This window comes from Mastigoproctus giganteus, chromosome 13 (assembly GCF_048544385.1).
Source record: "Mastigoproctus giganteus isolate SK-2022 chromosome 13, ASM4854438v1, whole genome shotgun sequence".
NCBI lineage: Eukaryota > Metazoa > Arthropoda > Arachnida > Uropygi > Thelyphonidae > Mastigoproctus > Mastigoproctus giganteus.
In genome coordinates this window covers 20,045,159-20,067,739 of record NC_143587.1, presented here as the reverse complement: position 1 = coordinate 20,067,739, position 22,581 = coordinate 20,045,159, and the positions used below count along the sequence as shown (strand labels likewise).

The following is a 22,581-nucleotide window of genomic DNA, read 5'->3' as shown; positions in this document are numbered from 1 at the left end:
TGGACAACCTAAGCATTCTCCTCCTCCCATAGGTAATTATCCAGTTGACCTTTTAATTTCCCCAAACTTGTCAGCCTCTACCACCTATGTAGGTAACTTATCCCAGTAATTTATAATTTGCTGGCTCAAATAAAACTTCCTGCAATCCAGTCTAAACATCTCCCCACTAGTTCTAGAATCATTTATAACTGTGAAAATTTTGTCCTCATTCATTTTGCTTATGCCTCTCAGAGCCTTGAACACCTCAATTAATGGGAGAAGAGTGATAAATGGGAGAAGCGTAATAAATATTACACAGCTGTAATTAAAGGAATGGCTAAATTTATAGAATGAAAAACTAAAGAGTTTCATTAAGTGTTCTATAAAATTATAATCTTAGTAATTAACTGATAAGAAGATAACTATACAGCAGACTCTCGATTTACCAAGATCAGATTAACCGGGACACTTCAAGACTCCAAATTAGAAAAAAAAAAAAAAAAATCAACCAGAAATCATAAAATTCAAGTAATAAATATAAAGGTATAAACAGATGTTTTGCAAGATGTAAATAAGCGACAAGAAGCACCGTTATAAGTTGTCACTGGGAGATTAGTGTACCTATTATCTCTAGTTTAGTTTGTAATTTAGTAAGCTGCATCGTAATGCAAATGTTGTTTGTTAGTGCGTCGCATCGATTGTTGTGTTTCGTCGCACCGCAAAAGGACAAATTTTGTTTCATTATTTATGTCAGGGATGTCGGTATGTTTTTTTTTTTTTTTTTGTTTAGAAATCGCAAAAATCATAGGCAAACGCAAGAGTTGTGCTTTCAATAAAACAAAAACTTGAAATTAATTCAAAAGTTTGAAAACGGTGCATCTGTTAAATCTCTAATGAACCATTAAAATGTTGGCGACCAAACCATAAAGGTAAAAAATAAAGGGAAGCATCGTATTGGACACGCAAGTAGTGCTTGTTAAGTTTTTTCATTTTTTATTTATCACCATACTTTTTACGTAGGTTGCTGAACATTTTTTGATACAGTAAGTCCAAGACTTACATAACTTCGGACTTACATTACATTAGACAGAATACAAGAAGCAGTGAAGGGATTGGCACCAATGAAGTAAATTATAATAACCAAGGCTACGAAACACATATCAGTTTTTACAGTACAATAACATGTGTTTTTTCTTCCTTTTATGTTTTCTTTTCTTATATGCCACTCCAGCTGTCCCCAGATAATTTAATTGAACTAATTAAAAATATATAACTATTTTACTTCATTCTTCTGAGGATATTGTGTGATTTTTGTAATTTTGGTATATCACGGATATAGTAGCAATATCATATTAGTCATTACCGAGTTCGTAAAACTCGACTTACATAAGAAGTCCTGTAATGTACACTTACTGTATTTTTGGATTAACCGGGAATTTTTTTTTTTACCATCTAGCCCGGAAAATTATCAACATTATCAAAATTAAGAAAAAAGTTGCAACCTGGTTAATGACTATTTCTAATGGTTTTGGACTCAAAATTAATGTTGATAATCCCTCATATACATATTACAAAAAAAAAAAATCTGTCTTTTCTCTGTTCTCATTGTGGTTGATGGTCATCCAATTCCATCCTATCTATGTCTGCCCACAAAGACCCTGTCCTACTGGTTGACTCATCTCATCAATTATATTCTGCAGACTGAATCAGCTTAAGATGTGAGCTAGGATGTGGGCCACATCTGCTAACTCGCATCTTAAGCTGATTCAGTCTATAGTGTATAAAATGCTCAAATAGGCAAACAAACACCAGCAAAAAATCTAAATTAGTTTTGCTACAAACTGTATTAAGTTTATAGACAGAATGTTTCCTGGTCCCTCCCTGGTATTAATTAACAAATTTTAGACAGATCCTTCTTTGCTAAGTGTATCTACTTACAGAAAAGAATTTAGGTTATTTTGCATAATTCCTAAATCTTATGGGACTTCTAATGTGTACCACCTTATTATACATAACTGCTCTCCTTTTTACATTTTTTATATTAATATGGCTCCTTTTATTTTATCTTAAACGTTATTTGGTATTGTAGCCTTTCTAATTTCTTATTTTTCAACGTATGACCGAGCCACATACAAATTATAATAATGTTTTATTTCCATAATGTAAGCCCATCTGGCCTTTTATCATCCATGACATATAAGACGAAGTACTTTCTGTATATATATATTACAAAAAGTACTTATAATAAATTGATATTTATTTATTTACATTTTGAAATTCCTATAATCAATTAGCCAATTTTACTGCGTTCAAAATAATTAATAATTAAACATTCTCAAAGACTTCTACAATCTAAAAAAAAAACAAAAATATTACCTGAGTTGTGGCACCTGAGTGGATACCAGAATCAGATATGAAGGCATTCTGCTGCCAAAGAAGAGTCTGTTCCTTAGGATTAACAAGTGGTAAATCAGCAGGATTAGTATAGCCACCATGAGACACTAAAAAACAAGAAACACATAAATTTTTTATTTTTTTCCCTTTGCTATGCTATGCACTACACTACACTACACTAGATAGTATGAATCAGAGCTGTAATACTCAATATGTTCTACGTTGATAATAATATTAGTAAATTAATAAGAGGAGTTTACCTCAATATAGTACGTGGAACACTTCCGTATGAGACCCTCCAGAAATTAGAACGGAAAAAACGAAAAAACCGACAACTTGCCGGTACATTAAAGTAAAATATAAATAATTAAAGTAAAATATAAATAATTAAATAATCAATTTAACACAATTCAAAATCAATTCAAAACAATTAAAATTCAAATTAACGCAATTAAAAGAATTAACGAAAATATTCAAAACGATTTTCCTTCCTGAAGCTGACAATGCTTTTCGACCGACTGTCGTGATCACAGGAATGAAAATTACCGAATCAGGCTAAACCTGCAACTTAAATAGTGATTATATGTCTTCGCGCATGCGCGTAAAGGTCCACGCATCGGAGATCAAATATGGCCGCCGAACATTAACAGAATTCTCGTGTAATTTAATTTCAACGGTTTCTGCAATTAATAGTCGCGTATAATTACGTTGAACGTTAAGTATTTTGGCCTCGTTAAATAAAAAAGTATGTTTTTCGTTAATGGCATGAAAGGCTAATTCTGACGCTGCTGACCGAGAAGCACGAACTGAGGCTTCGTGTTGATTTACACGAATATTAAGAGAAAACCGCGTCGAACCCTGGTAAGACGAGTCGCAATCACCGCAAGAAATGTTGTGTACTAGATCATTAATTTGTGTTGCGAACGCGGAAAGAACCGAGCGATTGTTCAGTATAGTGTGTAACTTCCGTATAGGCCTAGCTATAATTTTAAATTCGGTATCTTTAAAGAATCTGTTAAGTTGTTTGTGCCACTGTTCAACATATGGGACAGAAATAAAGTATTTTTTGATATTACTATTGCTGATTGGTGTAGTATTTTTTATCCTATCCTTAGCTTGTACCCTAATTCGATTTATTGTGTTAATGGGATAACCCCTGTTCAAGAATCTGCTAGTTAATATTTGTATTTCTGAGTCCAAAGCAGAATCCGTCGTTGAATATTTATAGGCATTTAGAAATTGATTAAAGATAATCGATCTTTTGTAGGTGAACGGGTGGTAGCTATTATAATGAAGAAGCATACCGGTGTTTGTGGGTTTTCGATAGATGCTAAATTGTATTTTGTTCGAGTCACGGGTAAGCGTGAAATTTAGAAAGTTTAATGACTTAGTATCCGTATCTTCCCTTTCCAATGTAAATTTGAGTCTAGAATGAATATTATTAAACGAATGTAAAATGTCTTGGATAGTACTACTATCAGTAATAACTAGAACATCGTCTAAATACCTCCCATAGTATGTGATACGGGGACGAAAAGGTGTCAAATGTATCTGCTCAATCGTTGAGAGATAGATCTCTGACATTAAGCCACTCAGGCTCAAACCCATTGGTAATCCAAAAATTTGTTTGTACACCTTGTCTCGAAAGGTGATGTAGTTTGCCTCAGCTAATAGTTTAATTAAGTGAAAAATTTCCTTAATGGGCAGCTTCGTATAATTAATCGGTGTCGAGTTTTTATTTAACATATCCCAAATAATATCTAATGTGTATTCAACGTTTACATTCGTATATAATGAGGTAACATCTAATGAGAATAAATTGTCATTGTCGCCGAGTCTACAGTCTTTAAGATTATTAAATAATGTATCGTAATTCTTAATCCCAAATTGTATAACCTGTTTTTTTTTTTTTTTTTTGATTTGGTAGTTGTTGGCGCATCGGCTTCTGTGGCCATATTGCACCTCCCAAGGTTTTTGCAGTACTTTGATCCAAGCCCGAGGCGGGAATCGAACCCGCGACCTTTGGGTTGCCGGGCAGGTACTTTACCCACTCGGCTAGCCCGGTCGGCAAAGTATAACCTGTCTAAAAGGTTTTATAATATTATATACATGTGTGGCTAAGGCTGAAAATGCCGAGTTCCTGTAGGAAACAATAGGTCGAATCGGAAATCCAGGCTTGTGTAATTTTACCTGACCAAAAAGTGCAGGAATATTGTATGTTCTGGACTTCAATTCCTTCAACTGAACCATAGTAATGTAGTCGTTTTTACGATATGTGGTTAACGTTTTATTGTATTGATTTACCAAATTGGTAAACAGTGCCGGTTCCACTTCACGATAAGTGGAGGTATCAGACACAACTGAATCTAACTTATTAATATAATCATGTTTATCTAGTATTACCACTGTATCTCCTTTATCTGCCCTCTGTATAATAATGTCCTTATTTTCTCGAAGTTCTCGTAAAGCTGAACTGTCATGTGTATTCAATTTAGGAAGTCGCGTTTCTTTTATGTTATTTACTACTTGGTTAACTTGTTGAATAAATACATCTTTTTGTGGAACACTACGAAGTCCAAATTCAATATCAATTACGCATTGTTTTTTTGGCAGCTTCCGAGGTGGTAAATTATAATTTAATCCTTTGGATAAAAGTGAAATCTGGTCCTGCGATAGTGTACACGAGGAAAGATTTGTAACCTGTTGATATGTTGGTTCGTTGGATACTGGGTGAGGGGGTGTTCGTGAACTAGCCGACATATTCTGTGGTAGTGCGTTATGTGTCTGTGGGGGGGATGTCACCCAACTCGTGTGAACTTGGTCGCAAGCTCGCGACAATGTATTAGAATTCGCATGAACGTGTCTTGAACTATTCGATAATGTTTGCAACTTATTAACGTGTCTGTTTTTTATTTCTGAGGCTTGTGCTTCCCGTCGCAAATCTATGGAGGTCTTCAATACAGACCAATCGTTCGGATGTAGATAATTTTTTAATTTATCGCGAAGCTTCCTAAAAAATCGCGATATTCGGATAAACAAAAATACCTTTCCCAGGTTAGGAAGCTTCGCGATAAATTAAAAAATTATCTACATCCGAACGATTGGTCTGTATTGAAGACCTCCATAGATTTGCGACGGGAAGCACAAGCCTCAGAAATAAAAAACAGACACGTTAATAAGTTGCAAACATTATCGAATAGTTCAAGACACGTTCATGCGAATTCTAATACATTGTCGCGAGCTTGCGACCAAGTTCACACGAGTTGGGTGACATCCCCCCCACAGACACATAACGCACTACCACAGAATATGTCGGCTAGTTCACGAACACCCCCTCACCCAGTAGCCAACGAACCAACATATCAACAGGTTACAAATCTTTCCTCGTGTACACTATCGCAGGACCAGATTTCACTTTTATCCAAAGGATTAAATTATAATTTACCACCTCGGAAGCTGCCAAAAAAACAATGCGTAATTGATATTGAATTTGGACTTCGTAGTGTTCCACAAAAAGATGTATTTATTCAACAAGTTAACCAAGTAGTAAATAACATAAAAGAAACGCGACTTCCTAAATTGAATACACATGACAGTTCAGCTTTACGAGAACTTCGAGAAAATAAGGACATTATTATACAGAGGGCAGATAAAGGAGATACAGTGGTAATACTAGATAAACATGATTATATTAATAAGTTAGATTCAGTTGTGTCTGATACCTCCACTTATCGTGAAGTGGAACCGGCACTGTTTACCAATTTGGTAAATCAATACAATAAAACGTTAACCACATATCGTAAAAACGACTACATTACTATGGTTCAGTTGAAGGAATTGAAGTCCAGAACATACAATATTCCTGCACTTTTTGGTCAGGTAAAATTACACAAGCCTGGATTTCCGATTCGACCTATTGTTTCCTACAGGAACTCGGCATTTTCAGCCTTAGCCACACATGTATATAATATTATAAAACCTTTTAGACAGGTTATACTTTGCCGACCGGGCTAGCCGAGTGGGTAAAGTACCTGCCCGGCAACCCAAAGGTCGCGGGTTCGATTCCCGCCTCGGGCTTGGATCAAAGTACTGCAAAAACCTTGGGAGGTGCAATATGGCCACAGAAGCCGATGCGCCAACAACTACCAAATCAAAAAAAAAAAAAAAAAAAACAGGTTATACAATTTGGGATTAAGAATTACGATACATTATTTAATAATCTTAAAGACTGTAGACTCGGCGACAATGACAATTTATTCTCATTAGATGTTACCTCATTATATACGAATGTAAACGTTGAATACACATTAGATATTATTTGGGATATGTTAAATAAAAACTCGACACCGATTAATTATACGAAGCTGCCCATTAAGGAAATTTTTCACTTAATTAAACTATTAGCTGAGGCAAACTACATCACCTTTCGAGACAAGGTGTACAAACAAATTTTTGGATTACCAATGGGTTTGAGCCTGAGTGGCTTAATGTCAGAGATCTATCTCTCAACGATTGAGCAGATACATTTGACACCTTTTCGTCCCCGTATCACATACTATGGGAGGTATTTAGACGATGTTCTAGTTATTACTGATAGTAGTACTATCCAAGACATTTTACATTCGTTTAATAATATTCATTCTAGACTCAAATTTACATTGGAAAGGGAAGATACGGATACTAAGTCATTAAACTTTCTAAATTTCACGCTTACCCGTGACTCGAACAAAATACAATTTAGCATCTATCGAAAACCCACAAACACCGGTATGCTTCTTCATTATAATAGCTACCACCCGTTCACCTACAAAAGATCGATTATCTTTAATCAATTTCTAAATGCCTATAAATATTCAACGACGGATTCTGCTTTGGACTCAGAAATACAAATATTAACTAGCAGATTCTTGAACAGGGGTTATCCCATTAACACAATAAATCGAATTAGGGTACAAGCTAAGGATAGGATAAAAAATACTACACCAATCAGCAATAGTAATATCAAAAAATACTTTATTTCTGTCCCATATGTTGAACAGTGGCACAAACAACTTAACAGATTCTTTAAAGATACCGAATTTAAAATTATAGCTAGGCCTATATGGAAGTTACACACTATACTGAACAATCGCTCGGTTCTTTCCGCGTTCGCAACACAAATTAATGATCTAGTATACAACATTTCTTGCAGTGATTGCGACTCGTCTTACCAGGGTTCGACGCGGTTTTCTCTTAATATTCGTGTAAATCAACACGAAGCCTCAGTTCGTGCTTCTCGGTCAGCAGCGTCAGAATTAGCCTTTCATGCCATTAACGAAAAACATACTTTTTTATTTAACGAGGCCAAAATACTTAATGTTCAACGTAATTATACGCGACTATTAATTGCAGAAACCGTTGAAATTAAATTACACGAGAATTCTGTTAATGTTCGGCGGCCATATTTGATCTCCGATGCGTGGACCTTTACGCGCATGCGCGAAGACATATAATCACTATTTAAGTTGCAGGTTTAGCCTGATTCGGTAATTTTCATTCCTGTGATCACGACAGTCGGTCGAAAAGCATTGTCAGCTTCAGGAAGGAAAATCGTTTTGAATATTTTCGTTAATTCTTTTAATTGCGTTAATTTGAATTTTAATTGTTTTGAATTGATTTTGAATTGTGTTAAATTGATTATTTAATTATTTATATTTTACTTTAATTATTTATATTTTACTTTAATGTACCGGCAAGTTGTCGATTTTTTCGTTTTTTCCGTTCTAATTTCTGGAGGGTCTCATACGGAAGTGTTCCACGTACTATATTGAGGTAAATTCCTCTTATTAATTTACTAAACTACACTACACTATACAGGGTCATCAAAAAAGGCGTCCACGATTTCCCTTTTAATTATCTTCGGAAATATTTGATCAATTGCTGTGATGGTAGCAGCAAACAGTGTGGTAACTCACTAAGTTTTATTTGACACCCCAACAATGACCTTGGCTGCACTGTGAGTGTGCGCAGAATGACTAACTACGTACAGTGCCTCAGTCAGTATCAGTAAGTTGGCCACCAAGAAGTTCTGACCTGACACCATTGGACTTTTTCTTGTGGGGTTACCTAAAGAACATAGTCTATGCAGAAAAGATTCGCGATCTGCGCCATTTGAGAGAGAGAGAGAGAGAGAGAGAGAGAGAGAGAGAGAGAGAGAGAGAGAGAGAGAGAGAGAGAGAGAGAGAGAGAGAGAGAGAGAGAGAGAGAGAGAGAATCACAGCTGCAATAGCAACCGTTACGCCGGAAATGATTGAGTTAACATGAACAGAGATCAACTACCGCTTGGATGTTTGCCGAGCAACAAACAGTGCTCATATTGAAACATACTAAGGTATGAAGTAAAACTTGAGATATTCCTGTAGATATTAACAAATAAATCAATTGATTGATTGATGTAAGTATTTGCGTTGTTATTTTATCATGAAATCACGGACACCTTTTCGATGACCTGTATCGTATCACTTCATATTATTCAATACAATTTTATTAAAAGAAATAAAAAATATACAATTTAAACTCATTAAGGAGCAAGCCCTCCTTAACACAGATTTTAGTTAAACAATTAATGTTATTAAAAACATGTTAAACATGAACTTAAAAAAACATGTTAAAACACAAAAAGCACCAGTTTTTAACCAGTGCTTTTCATTGCTTTAACATACCTTTCAACAAAAGTGTTTTCTCTGATTTCTCCATTGAAAATTCAGGATATCTTTGTTATTGCAAAAACTGGAAAAATACATGATCAAATTAAACCTATTATGAATAATCATATGCATGTGCTGAAAAACAAAAATTGTAAATTAGTGACATCTCCGCTCATGTGCAATTATTGAAGCACATGCTCTTTTACATTTTATAACAGCACACCCAATTGTTACACACTGTGGCTTCACATCATGGAAGAATCTGATTGGCCAATTGTTGAAGCACAAGTTTTTAGATTGACATTCTGCTCACTGTCAGTCAAGATAATAAGGGAAATAATATTCAAAGGTGAGAGGTGATGAAAAATGTCTAAAGCTCTACAGTGGGTGTCTTATTTCCAAAAAAAAAAAAATTTTAATTATATTTTTAATATAAGAAATGGATTTTTCACAGTTGTGTTCATAATATATTGAAAATAAAAGCGGCAGCAAAAAAGCTGAACAATTTTTAATTATTCCTTGTCAATTTTTAAGATTTGATTCCTTTTTATTAAATATTGATAAATAATTTCAATTAAATATTAAGTGCACATGTGATCCTATCCTCAAAAAACACTGGCACTACTGGTTAAGGCTAAGGATTACACCAAAAAGGGCTAAGGATTACACCAACAAAGGCTAAGGATTACACCAGCACAGAAGTGTAAATTATAATGTCATTAAGAATCACAATTAATTAAATCAACTTACTTCTTTAGCCAGAATTTCAGTACAAAAGTCAAACACTGGATTTGTCATCTAAAGTCTAAATTAGATGAGGTCTCCTGTAGATGTTTATAACCATAATTATTCAATATCATTGGATGGTTCAACCTGGGAAAGAAGGGTGTGCAATACCAAGATGAATCACCATAAAGGAACAAGATGCAAAGAATAATTCTGACATCATATAATATACTATACCATATGTACAAATGTATAAATTGGAGTAATATTACATTAGGGGCAAGTTACTGCTATAGATAGAGGGGGTGCTTAGAGGGGTGAAAGAGTAATTATAAATGACTACTGGTCTTCGTGGACTAATTGATGAATGGATAGCACAGTAATTAGTGTTGAACCCCTAACCATTTTTAATAGTTTTTAATAATACTGAATAATGTTATTCTTACCTAAATACCTCACGTTTGCTGCCCGCTTGTGATGATTATACAAAGGTGGGCATGGTGGTTAATCAAATAATCAGGATATGCCACTTTAAGAAGATCTAGATGAACTGAAAGAAAGATGATCTAGAAGATCTGAAAAATGGCAACTGAGGTTTAACATTAATGAAAGAAGGTACTGATTTGGGTAGCAGTAATCCTGGAATAACATACCATTTGGGTAACACCAAACTCAAGGTAGTTGATAAGGGGAAAAAAGACTAGTGAGAACTGTACAGTCTGATTCACCTAGTACTGCAAACAGGCTGCTAGAAGAGATGATAGGGTTATCAATGACATGCAGTAACTTTGCTAGCATGGACAAAGGCAATTATCCTGTTGTATAATGCAATGGTCAGGCTGCATTTGAAATACTGCATACAGGTTTGGAACCCTCATTTTAGGAAGGACACAGATCTATTTGAAAGGGTACAGAGAACAGCAGCAACAAGCTGACAAGTCTAAGTGGTATTAATTTCTCACAACATGAAAATTTAATATCACCTGGACTTGTCATTTATTATGTATCCTATTTCAGTAATCAAATATGGATTTATTGTGAAGTTGAGGAAACAAAAGGATATTCTGAGATCTAAGAAATAAACTGACCCCATTAACTGCTATCTCTGGAAACCAAGAAACTTTAAATGAGTTGACTAAATGTTAATGGAATATTTACTGTTTCTCAGATGATGTATATACAAAGGAACATAAATTTAAATTGGAAAAAAAAAAAGTTGCAGAACAGATGTATGGTAATTTTCATTCAGCCACTGGAGAATAATTGATTGCTAGAATAAACTTGACCTAATGTGGAAGTAGGTAATCTGAATATAAAGAAAGTTTGGAAAAATCATTAAAAGAAATGGAAAAATGAAGTGGATAAATATGGTGATATCAAATATGGGTGTATAGTATTAGTATTAGTAATGGCCGCACGGTGCAAGAAAGCCTATGGCTTATACTGCACCAGCCAAAAAAAAAAAATATCCGAACAAAACAATGATAAAAACAAAAAAATAAATAAATAAATAAAATAAATAGATAATAATAATTACTAAAAAAAAAAGGAAATTAAACCTATCATCCTATGCGCTTCCCTTACCCGAAGGTACTATCCAGATGACCTTTGAATTTCCCCAAACTGTCGGCCTCTACCACCCATGAAGGCAACTTATTCCAGTAATTTATAACTCGCTGGCTAAAATAAAACTTCCTGCAGTCCAATCTAAACATTTCTCCCCGTAACTTGAATTTATGTCCCCTAGTTCTAGCATCATTTATAATCTTGAAAATTTCGTCCTCATTCATTTTACTGATGCCTCTCAGAGCCGTAAACACCTCAATCAAATCTCTTCTAAGGTGTCTAGTTTCCAAACTCTGCAACCCACATATTCAAAGTCTTTCTTCGAATATGTATATACACTGGTGTGCAAAATTTAAGGACCAGTCAGATTTTCACCTGTAGCTTCTCATATGAGTGGCCTGGATATGGGAAAAGCATACCAAAGGAACCTTGTGAGGTACAGAAATGATGAAGGAAACAATACCGACATAACAACGGAAACAAAACGGTACAGAGGGACTTTATTCAAAAATGGCAACATAGCACTGGCTGCCATGATACAGATGCATCACTGCCAAAGATGGGACAAAGGGAAGAGGTGGTTCTCAGTAGGAGATGTGGCCACTCCTAATGTCCATGCAGGCTTTGCACCGCCATACCTAGAACAATGCTGTCGATAAGTTCTTGTGGTAATATCATCCATTCCTCTGTCAGCAGCATCTTCAGCTAGTGAATATTTTCTGGTGGATGTGGAAGTGCCACTAGGTTTCTCCCCAGAGCGCCCCCATATGCCTCAATACATACGAACAATGTCCTCACTTTCCAAAAGCATATCAACAGCTGCAGTGCGATGGGGTGTGGTGTTATCATCCATAAACACGAACTAGGGGCCAATGGCATCTCGGAACAGACACACATGGGGAAAGATTACCTCAGTACAGTATCGTGCACCAGTTAGTACTGCCTTCCAGTATCTGCAGTTGTGCATGTCCATCCAAGATAATGCCTCCCCAGACGAAACCACCTCGTTCTTGATTGAGAATGAGGTGTTTTATCGACTGCCATATCGATCCCTTTCGGTGATGCTTGCAGGGTGATACCATGTGCCAACCTCTTGCCAGATTAGCTGACATCCAGAATCGCTGCTGAGACTGAACCTACTCTCTTCAGTAAAGAGTACCTTAACTAAAGATTTTGTGGCTGTAACCTTTAGAAATAGTGTTAGTCCTTAAGTTTTGCACATCAGTGTACTATGTAGCTTAAATATTTAGCTTCATTATATATTTATTATGTTTACAGGCAAAGAAAAAAAATATATTACAACACCCTATGTATCCATAGTTTAAAAAAAAAAAAAAGTTCATCTTAACTCATTATATCAAATTGTGTGTGTGTGTGCGCGCGCGTGTGTGTGTGTGTGTGTGTGTGTGTGTGTGTGTGTGTGTGTGTGTGTGTGTGTGTGTGTGTGTGTGTGTGTGTGTGTGTGTGTGCGTGCGTGCGTGCGGGTTTAGTGGCACATAAGTTGCACTGACTATAGCATGCCTGTATCAAACTGATTAACACCTTTTGGTAACTCAACTTGTCAGTTAAATCACTGCTGAGTTGCTAAGTGCTATATTGATAGGGTGCCTAGTCTTTTAAGCACCAAAATGGTTATTTTGAGGAGGTGCATCACATTACAATAAATGATATTATATTTCACCTACAGTAAGTACTGTTTATTATGGCAAAATGCTGAGCCTGTTTATGGTATTAATGAACAGCCTTAGTATGAAAAATTAACATAACCTGGATTTTTCTTTTATTATGTTAACTTTTGTTTTCTATTTCAGTAATCAAATATGCATATTACTGAAATTTACTAATATTTAATGGAAAAAATTTACAATAACTTGGTTACACACATACACAATAATAATGATGGTAATATGAAGAAGAAATTACAAATGTAGAACACAGAAGACTATACAACAACTTGGTTATAAGCAATTAGATATTAAATGAAAAGAAAAGACAGTAATATGCAGAATAAATTTAAAATATAAATAAAAGGAAAATACAAAAGGCATTTACTTGGACGTGTTACTGCTGGCCCAGGTGAATGCATCTGATAACTCATTTTGGTGATTTGTTCTGCTTCTTTATGCAGTTGACCTTGCTAATCTAAAAATAAAAATAATTATTAAAAAATTGCAAATACAGGTCTCTGTATAGGTCACATATACAACCAATACCAAAAGTGAGCAACTAATGCTAATCATGGACATGTTCAATCATTCTTTAATAACCTGATATTTTTTTATTTGTACATTAAAACAATGGTATCCATTTTGGTTTTAGTTCCCATATGTTTTTCATCATAAAACAAACTGTCTGTTTAGCTTTAAATTGTCCTGACACTTTAACACTGACTATTAATTTTTGATTAAAGGAGCTGAATTTAATAAATAAGACCAACCAAATGAAAATACAAATTATTTAAATAATCAAGAGGTGTCTGGAGGTGTAAAAACACCCTGGGTTCTAAGATGTTTACTGCCTAAGAATGAACACAAAAGTGGCCAAAACTGGTGAGACCTTCAGTGCCGTTCAAAAAAAAAAAAAAAAAAAAACGAACTTTCATTCACCTTTTTAAGAATCTACAGGTAAGGAAGTGATTACTAAAAAATACAATGAGAAAGTGCTTAACATGTAACCATATCCACTGCATTGATCTAAAGCAATTAGCAAAATGACTAATAGATGCTCAGACCTTTGTAAAAAAACAGCTAATCTTTCATTCAGTAATTTTAAGTCCCCCACCAGATCAAATGAATGCCTTTGAGCTGTCAACTAATACTAAGATCCTCACTGTTCGGAGAGAGTCAATTTTCCATTCTCAAGGTTCTGATTTACAAAAAGAGAAAATTGTACTTATTGTTTCAATTTAGCCTTTCTTGTGGTAGGTTAGTTCTATGATAATACAACTGAGTAAAAGAGAAGTTTTGAAGAAATTTACAGCTTTATTCACCCTGTTATGTAATGTATCAAATTATACATAAAGGACAAAAAAATTTGCTTGCTTACTTCTTGTCATTTAATAAAATTTCTTGAAAATAATATTATTACAGTATCTTTTTATCAGACAAAATTAATTTTAATTAGAAATATTCATAAATGGCCATGTTATGAACTTCTGCAAAAATAAAAATCAGCCTGTTTAATCATTCAAGTTATCATTTAAAAAATAATGATAATTACTACCATCATGAATATAAGTACTGTACAGTATTTTATTTTTGCAGAGCTATCATTGAAAAAGACCAAGATGACAAGTCAGCAAAGATCCACATTTGAGTAAAATCTGAAGGAAGGTTGAAATCAAGGATGTTTATTGAGACTTTTCTGGTTAAAGATGCATTGCAGGATCATCTAGACAAGACTGCAGCAATAATTCAGACACAGCATGGGTTTGTTAAGGGAAAGTCTTGTCTGACAAATTTGATAGGCTATTATGATGTGGTTACAAAGGAACTGGATGCAAAAAATAATTTTGATATCATATATTTGGATTTCAGGAAAGCTTTTGACACTGTTGCACATGGAAGACTATTGTACAAATTGGAGCAGAATGGTATTAAGGGTAAGTTGCTACAATGGATAAAAGGATGGTTAAGTGCGAGAAGACAGAGGGTGGTAATCAATGGGTGCTGCTCTTCTTGGACTAATGTTATTAGTGGAGTCCCACAGGGTTCGGTGTTAGGTACACTGTTGTTTTGTATATTTATCAATGATATTGATGAAGGTATATCAGGCTTAATGTCGAAGTTTGCAGATGATACAAAGGTTGGCAGGGTTGTTAATGACAGTAATGGAAAGTGTGCTACTGCAACAGGATCTGGATAATTTGGGCAGATGGGCTAAGAAGTGGCAACTGAAGTTTAACCTTGACAAATGCAAAGTACTGCATATGGGTAGAAGTAACCCCAGAGAAACGTACCAACTGTGTGGTACTACACTTAAGGTGGTAGAAAATGAAAAAGACCTGGGAGTAATTGTGCAGGCAGATATGAAGTTTTCTGAGCAATGCAGACAGGCTGCCAGGGCAGGTCATGGGGTTTTGTCAATGATATATAGGAATTTTGCTAGCAGGGAAAAGGAGGTGATTATCCCTCTTTATAAGGCAATGGTCAGGCCACGCCTTGAGTACTGCGTACAGGTCTGGAGGCCTCATTTTAGGAAGGATGTAGATTTACTTGAGCGTGTACAGAGCAACAAGATTGGTGAGGGGAATGAAGGGATCCTCTTACCAAGAGAGGCTTAAGTTCTGCAAATTGCAGTGGCTGGAGACTAGGCACCTGCGCGGTGATATGATTGAGGTATATAAGGCCTTGAATGGGTTGAGCACGCTGAATTCTGCTGGGATCCTTCCACTTGTTCAGATTACGAACCTAAGGGGGCATAAATTCAAATTAAGAAAAGACAGATGTAGAATAGATGTGCGGAAATTTGCCTTTAGCCAGCGGGTGTTTAATTGCTGGAACAAACTTCCATCTGTCGTTGTGGAAGTTGATCGGTTGAATAAATTTAAGGAGGAACTGGACAGGCATTTGGAGGGAATGGTGTGATTTTTTTTTTTTTTTTTTTTTTGGCTGATGCTGCATAAGCTCATACATTTGCTTTTTTGCATCACATGCCACTACTACTACTACATAATGACAAAGTGTGTGTGTGGGGGGGGGGGTATTTCTGCCCTGCTGGATACACTTCGTGGGGCCACTTTTGGAGGACACCTTTCTGTCTCATAAACCACTAAATCATCAACAGGAAAATACTTGCCATAAAAAAAAAAAAAAAAAAAAAAAAGAACTTCAGAAATGAAAAAAAAAAAAAAAAAAGGGAAAGAAATGTGAAGTAGTGGAAAAGAAAAACAGATACAGCAAAATTTCAAAACCATATTGGCTTACCATCCATATGGCAGTATATGAATTATGTGCAAGTGCACTCATTTTTTCCTGATAGCTGCACCCAACTGGGACAGAAGGTTCAAATAATATGACTTAATCATGAGTGTCTTTGAAAATAACCAGTGAGGATCACAATTCTGGTCCCAGAAGACTGATAGCAAAACCTTTCCGACAAATACCTACCTCCTTGCCTTCTTCACTGAGAATGCTTCTGCATAAAGCTATTTAATTATGGGGAATTTAGGTCACATCCATAGTCACCAATTAGAAAAAAAGTCATTCTGGTCATTGCAGCAAATGGTCAAAAGTTACTCTGCACAATGAAGTTGCTGCATTTGAAGATTATAGGAAGGTGACAACAGCATTTGGCAGAAATCTTGTGCATGTGTGATTTTTTTGTATGATATTTTCCACAGAGCCAATACATTACTGGAAACCCTGGAGGTAATTTTACATAAGTCAGCTGCAGCATCATCAAGTAAAACATTAAATGTATCACTGTTATCATCAATCTCTCTGGATTTGGAAGCAGTGTTTTGCTTTTCTTCAATCAGTTCCAGAGAAAAACTTGTATGATTCCAAAACTAAGCAATGGTCATAGTTATGAAATCATTCTAAAATTGTAGAAACCATCTAAGCAGAATAAAGTTGATAAATCTTTGTGTCATAATTGTTCTCCTTAACTATGAGAGGCTGATTAATCAGGTCATGGCAATAATTGAATTTAGGTTTAAAAGAAATGGTTGTGTGATCAAATGGCTGAAACTATGAGGTCATGTTACTGGAAAGAAATACTATGGCTGTTGCCATCAAGTTAAGCTGCATACTGTGAGCTGAACAGTTAGTATTAGTTTAGGCATATAGTACAAAAAAAGCAAGCTTATAGAGCATCAGCCAAAAAAAAAACCCTTCCCATTTCACCCATCCAGTCACTCCAAATGTTTGTCTAGTTTAGCCTTAAATTTATTTAAGCCATCAACTTCCACAACAACAGATGTCAGTTTGTTCTAGCAATCAACTACTTGCTGGCTAAAGGCAAATTTCTGCACATCAATTCCACAACTCTCTTTCCTCAATTTGAATATATGCCCTCTCAGGTTCTTAATCTGAGCAAACAGAAGTATCCCATCAGCATTGAGCCTGCTCAAGCTATTCAAGGCCTTATACACCTCAATCAGATCACCTCACAGGTGCCTAGTCTCCAGATGCTGCAACTTGCAGAATTTAAGCGTCTTGGTAAGAAAACTCATAAGAGAACCCCTTTGTTCCTCTCACCAATCTTGTTGCCCTTCTCTGTACTCGTTCTAGCAACTCTACATCCTTCCTAAAATGAGGCCTCCAGACCTGTCACAGTACTCAAGGTGTGGTCTGACCATTGCCTTATATAATCACCTCCTTGTCTCTGCTAGCAGAGACATGGAAGTGATTATCAAGATTACTTTTCTGAATATCATTGTCAAATACAACAGAACATTCAGGAAAAATTCATTATTCACTTTTTTATTCAATTTGTCGGTAACTAGAATATAAATTATACCCTTCAAATAGCAAGGTTCAGCTGATCTGTAAACTCATTCTTTATGACAATCTCTACTTTTAATGCTGTTTTTGAAATCAGATGATTTTTCCAAATAAAAGGGCAAAGTGATGAGCCCTATGACTTTGCTCTTTTATTCCTATCGAAGAGGACTCATCCCCTATTTCTGTTTTAACTGGTGGTTGCCTCCTTTTCTAAAGATTAATAAAAAAAATCTGATTTTTTTTGTCTGTTTGTTTTTTTGGTGAGGAGGGGAGACTCTCACCAGAAAGCTCGGGCAGCTCTGGGACAGCCTTGCCAGAGAACTGCCCTACTTACCTAGCTTGGCTCTATACACTGAAGGATGGTAACTAAGGGTAGCACTATACATACTGAACAAAGCTGCAAAACATGTATTAGAAAATTATGAGAATATTAACCTTCAATTGGCAATGTCATGACTTTCTAAATTTTCTTGTTTATACTCCAGCACGACCATTAGGTCAGTGGAGTTTACAATAAACAATCAATACAAATGTTAATCGTATTTAGCAGTCACAGGCTTGAACCCCGGTCCACTCAAAGAGTGTACTACTGAACTCGCACTCCTGACCACTCAAAAATATTGGTATCACTTTTGAAATTGGAAGAGGAGGTTGTTTTGAGATTGTCAGGTATTGTTGCCAGCCCCTGTTATATAAGCCAGTTTCCAACTGGCTTAAAAAACAGTGCTTACTTCAGCTTTTGTAAGCCAGTTGGAAACTGACTTATAAAAGCTGAAATTCTTCAGAATTTAGTTCAAAAAGTTGAACCTAAACAAATGATACATAAATAAATGTAAAAAACAGTATTATACATATAAAAAAAGTAATCAGGAGATTTTTTTTTAATTTTTACAAATTGTTCTGCAAGTTTCTAATAATTTAATTTTTTTTTCAATTTCTTAAAAATTCTAAGCTGACTTTTGACAATAATTTCACTCTGATGTTAGACAACCATGTCATAATCATAACAAATTAATATTTAAAAGTATTTATGTACAAATTTTCATTTTGATGACATTTCATACAAATGCCACAAGCATATAGACAGATCAAAACACTAAAATCATCTGACAATTTTCGAAAACACTAATACCACTATAAAATTGGAAAATATCTCTATATCAGATTGATAAGTCAGCCTGCATAGTCTTCTCACCACACACTAAAATAAAATTTTAAGCTTGTGCTGTCTCTTAGACATTGTAATATAAATAAATAAAAATATTCTCTCATTAGGAAGCACTGTTTATTTCTAATGAAAAAATAAGTCAATTCTTGAAAATAAATCCTTTTTTTCCTTTCTTTTAGAAAGTTCTGCTTATAAACTGCAAGCTCTAAAAAGAATGTTGCAAGTCCCATAGATTTAATTTTCACTTGTAAGCAGCATAAATAGTTTTCTCTGTCAATACTTTTCCAATCTCAAATTTTGCACTGTCAGCCCACCTATTCTAATCACCATTGAGATTTATCAGTCTTATATATCTTTCTAAAGATTTGTGCCTTTCATAAATGCCCACATTATTATTAATTTTTTTATTCTATTTACAACAAATGTATTCACTACATTAACAGATGTAGCCTTTGCTTTTTTTTTTTTTTTTTTTCAAGTGGGGGGAAGCATAGGAATATTGTTCTATTTGGAGATACAGCAACTAATACAAAATCATGCCTTTGAGCTGGTAACTATAATAAATACAATGGACTGCACTTGCATTTTATTCTTGAAACATCAATTTCAAAATTTTATACAAAAGCATAGGAATATTGTTTTGTTTAGAGATAATGCCAAAGCAACAAATACAAAATCATGCTTTTGAGCTGGTAACTATAATAATTACAACAGACTGTATTTGCATTTTAATTTTTGAAACATCAGTGCATCAATTTATGTATAATGTACTCTTGTCTATTGCACTTATGTGGTAAATTTCATAAGCTTATGTAGGAGCAAAATGTTGTTTTAATTAGGAATCTTTATTGTGTTGTACACAAGAAAATACACATATACAATTTCTCTTCATGGCAGGCTAACAGATTAATTAAACAGCCTTCCTTTTTTCACTCTAACTGCCATCAGTCCTAGTCCTAGACATTCCTTCCTTCATAAGTTTTCACATTTTTATTTAGATTAAGTTCATTTTATCTGGGTTTGTCCAGAATTTTACCTGGGCAACAAACTAAATAAGAATTTCCGGTGGTACCAGAAAGTCTATCACTGTTTTTTTTTTTTATTTGTCTCAGGAATTGCATGGCATGGGGTGGGAGAAGGAAAGCGTAGATATGCATCTGAGATGGTACCTTGCAACTTTGTCCTGGGTTCCACACAGAGTAGAGACAGGTCTGTGAATAAATACACTGTGGGTGTATATCTCAGACACAATATATTTCAGACTTGAAAATAGTGAAACAAGCAAGTTGTTGAGGTTGTTTACTTTATATACAATATTTATTTCTGACTTGCTATTGTCGAAATATTGATTTTTATTTAGGATTGCTATACCAGTGTTTTATTTAGGATACCAGTGTAGATATCAATTTAAAAGAGGTAATTTCCATCATCAATGCCGCTTTCATTCTGGATGAATAATGCCTGTTTTTCTAAATTATTCAAAATATTATCAATACTTCATTCAAAAGACAGCTCTGAAATTGGAGCTTATCAGCTCTTGAAGAAACTTGACACAAATGAAGAAGCCCTTTGAAGATGCCTGTATCTTACAAAACACGAACTAAATAAACATAAACTTACCGAAATAATGAAAGTAAATGAAATGTTTAAAAAACAGCAAACAAACAAACCAGAGCTTTCAACACTAACCAGATTTAAGTTCACACATCTGCATAAAGAGTAATTAGAACGAACCGGAACAATCAAACCAAGTAATTAACAGATTCGTAGTTCACATTTGTAAACTCCATCAATAAACACTACAGTACTTAAGGCTAAACGTCAAAACCAAGCAACTAAGAATAACACACTAATGTGAAGCTCTGCAATTTCCCGATAGAGGGCTTATGGATAAATTTATATTAGAAAAAACCAAAGAGGTCATTATCTAAGACGACAATCAAAGATGTCATCTAAGAGATAACCACAGTGATTGAAATCATCAACACCGGTTTGAGGAGGGTGGGATGGTTCTCAATAAAGGTGAAGGGTAGAGAAATTAATAAGGAACTGCCCAACTCAACTCCAGGGCTCACTCTTGGCCATCAGAAAACAGAGTAGCAATCTCCAAGGCGGAATGCGCTGGTACCACTGTTGGTGATTCTATCGCCAAGGGAGACGGGGAATATATTGTGTAAAAAAAGGATAGATGCAATTGGACGAGGTATGTCATACCAGGGGCAAAAGTTGATGATGAAGTAATAGTAGTAGTGGCATGTGATGTAAGAAAGCAAGTGTAGGAGTTTATGCAGCATCAGCCAAAAAAAATAATAATAATAAAATCACACCATTCCCCTCCCAAATGCCTGTACAGTTCACTCCTTAAATTTATATAACCTATCAATTTAGCCATAATTATGAGAGCGTCCTTGGACTCAGGGGAGGTCCTCACGGACTGGAGATGTGAAAATGTATCCCAAATTCACAAAGGACGATCGAACGGTGAAACGAGTAATTACAGACCAGTTACTTTAACTTCTGTTCCGGGTAAAATAACGGAGTCACTGGTTTAGAGATGCATTGCAGGATCATCTAGACAAGACTGCAGCAATAATTCAGACACATGGTTTAACATGGGTTGTTAAGGGAAAGTCTTGTCTGACAAATTTCACAGGACATTATGATGTGGTTACAAAGGAAACTGGATGCAAAAAATTTAATTTTCATATCATATACAGTATTTGGATTTCAGGAAAGCTTTTGACACTGTTGTGCATGGAAGACTATTGTACAAATTGGAGAAGAATGGTATTAAGGGTAAGTTGCTACAATGGATAAAACGATGGTTGAGTGGGAGAAGACAGAGGGTGGTAATCAATGGGTGCTGCTCTTCGTGGATTAATGTTATTAGTGGAGTCCCACAGGATTCGGTGTTGTGTCCTCCGTTGTTTTGCATATTTATCAATGATATCGATGAAGTATATCAGCCTTAGTGTCGAAGTTTGCAGATGATACAAAGGTCGGCAGGGTTGTTAATGCCAATAATGGCAGTGTGCTACTGCAACAGGATCTAGATAATTTGGGCAGATGGGCCAAGAAGTGGCAACCTTGACAAATGCAAAGTACTGCATATGGGTAGAAGTAACTCCAGAGAAACGTACCAACTGTGTGGTACCACACTTAAGGTGGTAGAAAATGAAAAAGAGCTTGGGAGTAATTGTGCAATGAGATATGAAGTTTTCTGAGCAAGGCAGACAGGTTGCCCGCGAAGGTCATGGGATTTTGTTTAGAGATATGTAGGAATTTTGCTAGCAGGGAGAAGGAGGTGATTGTCCCTCTATATAAGGCAGCGCCTTGAGTACTGCGTACAGACCTGGAGGCCTCGTTTTAGGAAGATGTAGATTTGCTTGAGCGTGTACAGAGAAGGGCAACAAGATTGTTGAGGGGAATGAATGGATCCTCTTACCAGAGAGGCTTAAGTTCTGCAAATTGCAGTGGCTGGAGACTAGGCACCTGCGCGGCTAATTTGACTGAGGTGTATAAAGCCTTGAATGCGTTGAGCACGCTGAATTCCACTTGTTCAGATTACGAACCTAAGGGGGCATAAATTCAAATTAAGAAAAGACAGATGTAAAAT

The 22,581-nt window shown here is 35.4% G+C and overlaps 1 protein-coding gene across 2 annotated transcripts in view; it reads right to left on the bottom strand.

The window, feature by feature from the left end:
- LOC150075837 (armadillo segment polarity protein-like) overlaps positions 1-20,768 on the bottom strand; it is a 120,442-nt gene extending 99,674 nt beyond the window's left edge. For both annotated transcript variants that reach the window (XM_090388187.1, XM_090388188.1), the window contains exons 1-3: positions 20,655-20,768; positions 13,404-13,493; positions 2,356-2,480 (exon numbers count right to left, since the gene is read on the bottom strand). In XM_090388187.1, the coding sequence (XP_090244313.1) occupies positions 2,356-2,480; positions 13,404-13,449 (171 nt within the window). In that variant the 5' untranslated portion in view covers positions 13,450-13,493; positions 20,655-20,768. The remainder of the gene's footprint in view (positions 1-2,355; positions 2,481-13,403; positions 13,494-20,654) is intronic.
- Between the last annotated feature and the right edge of the window lie 1,813 nt (positions 20,769-22,581).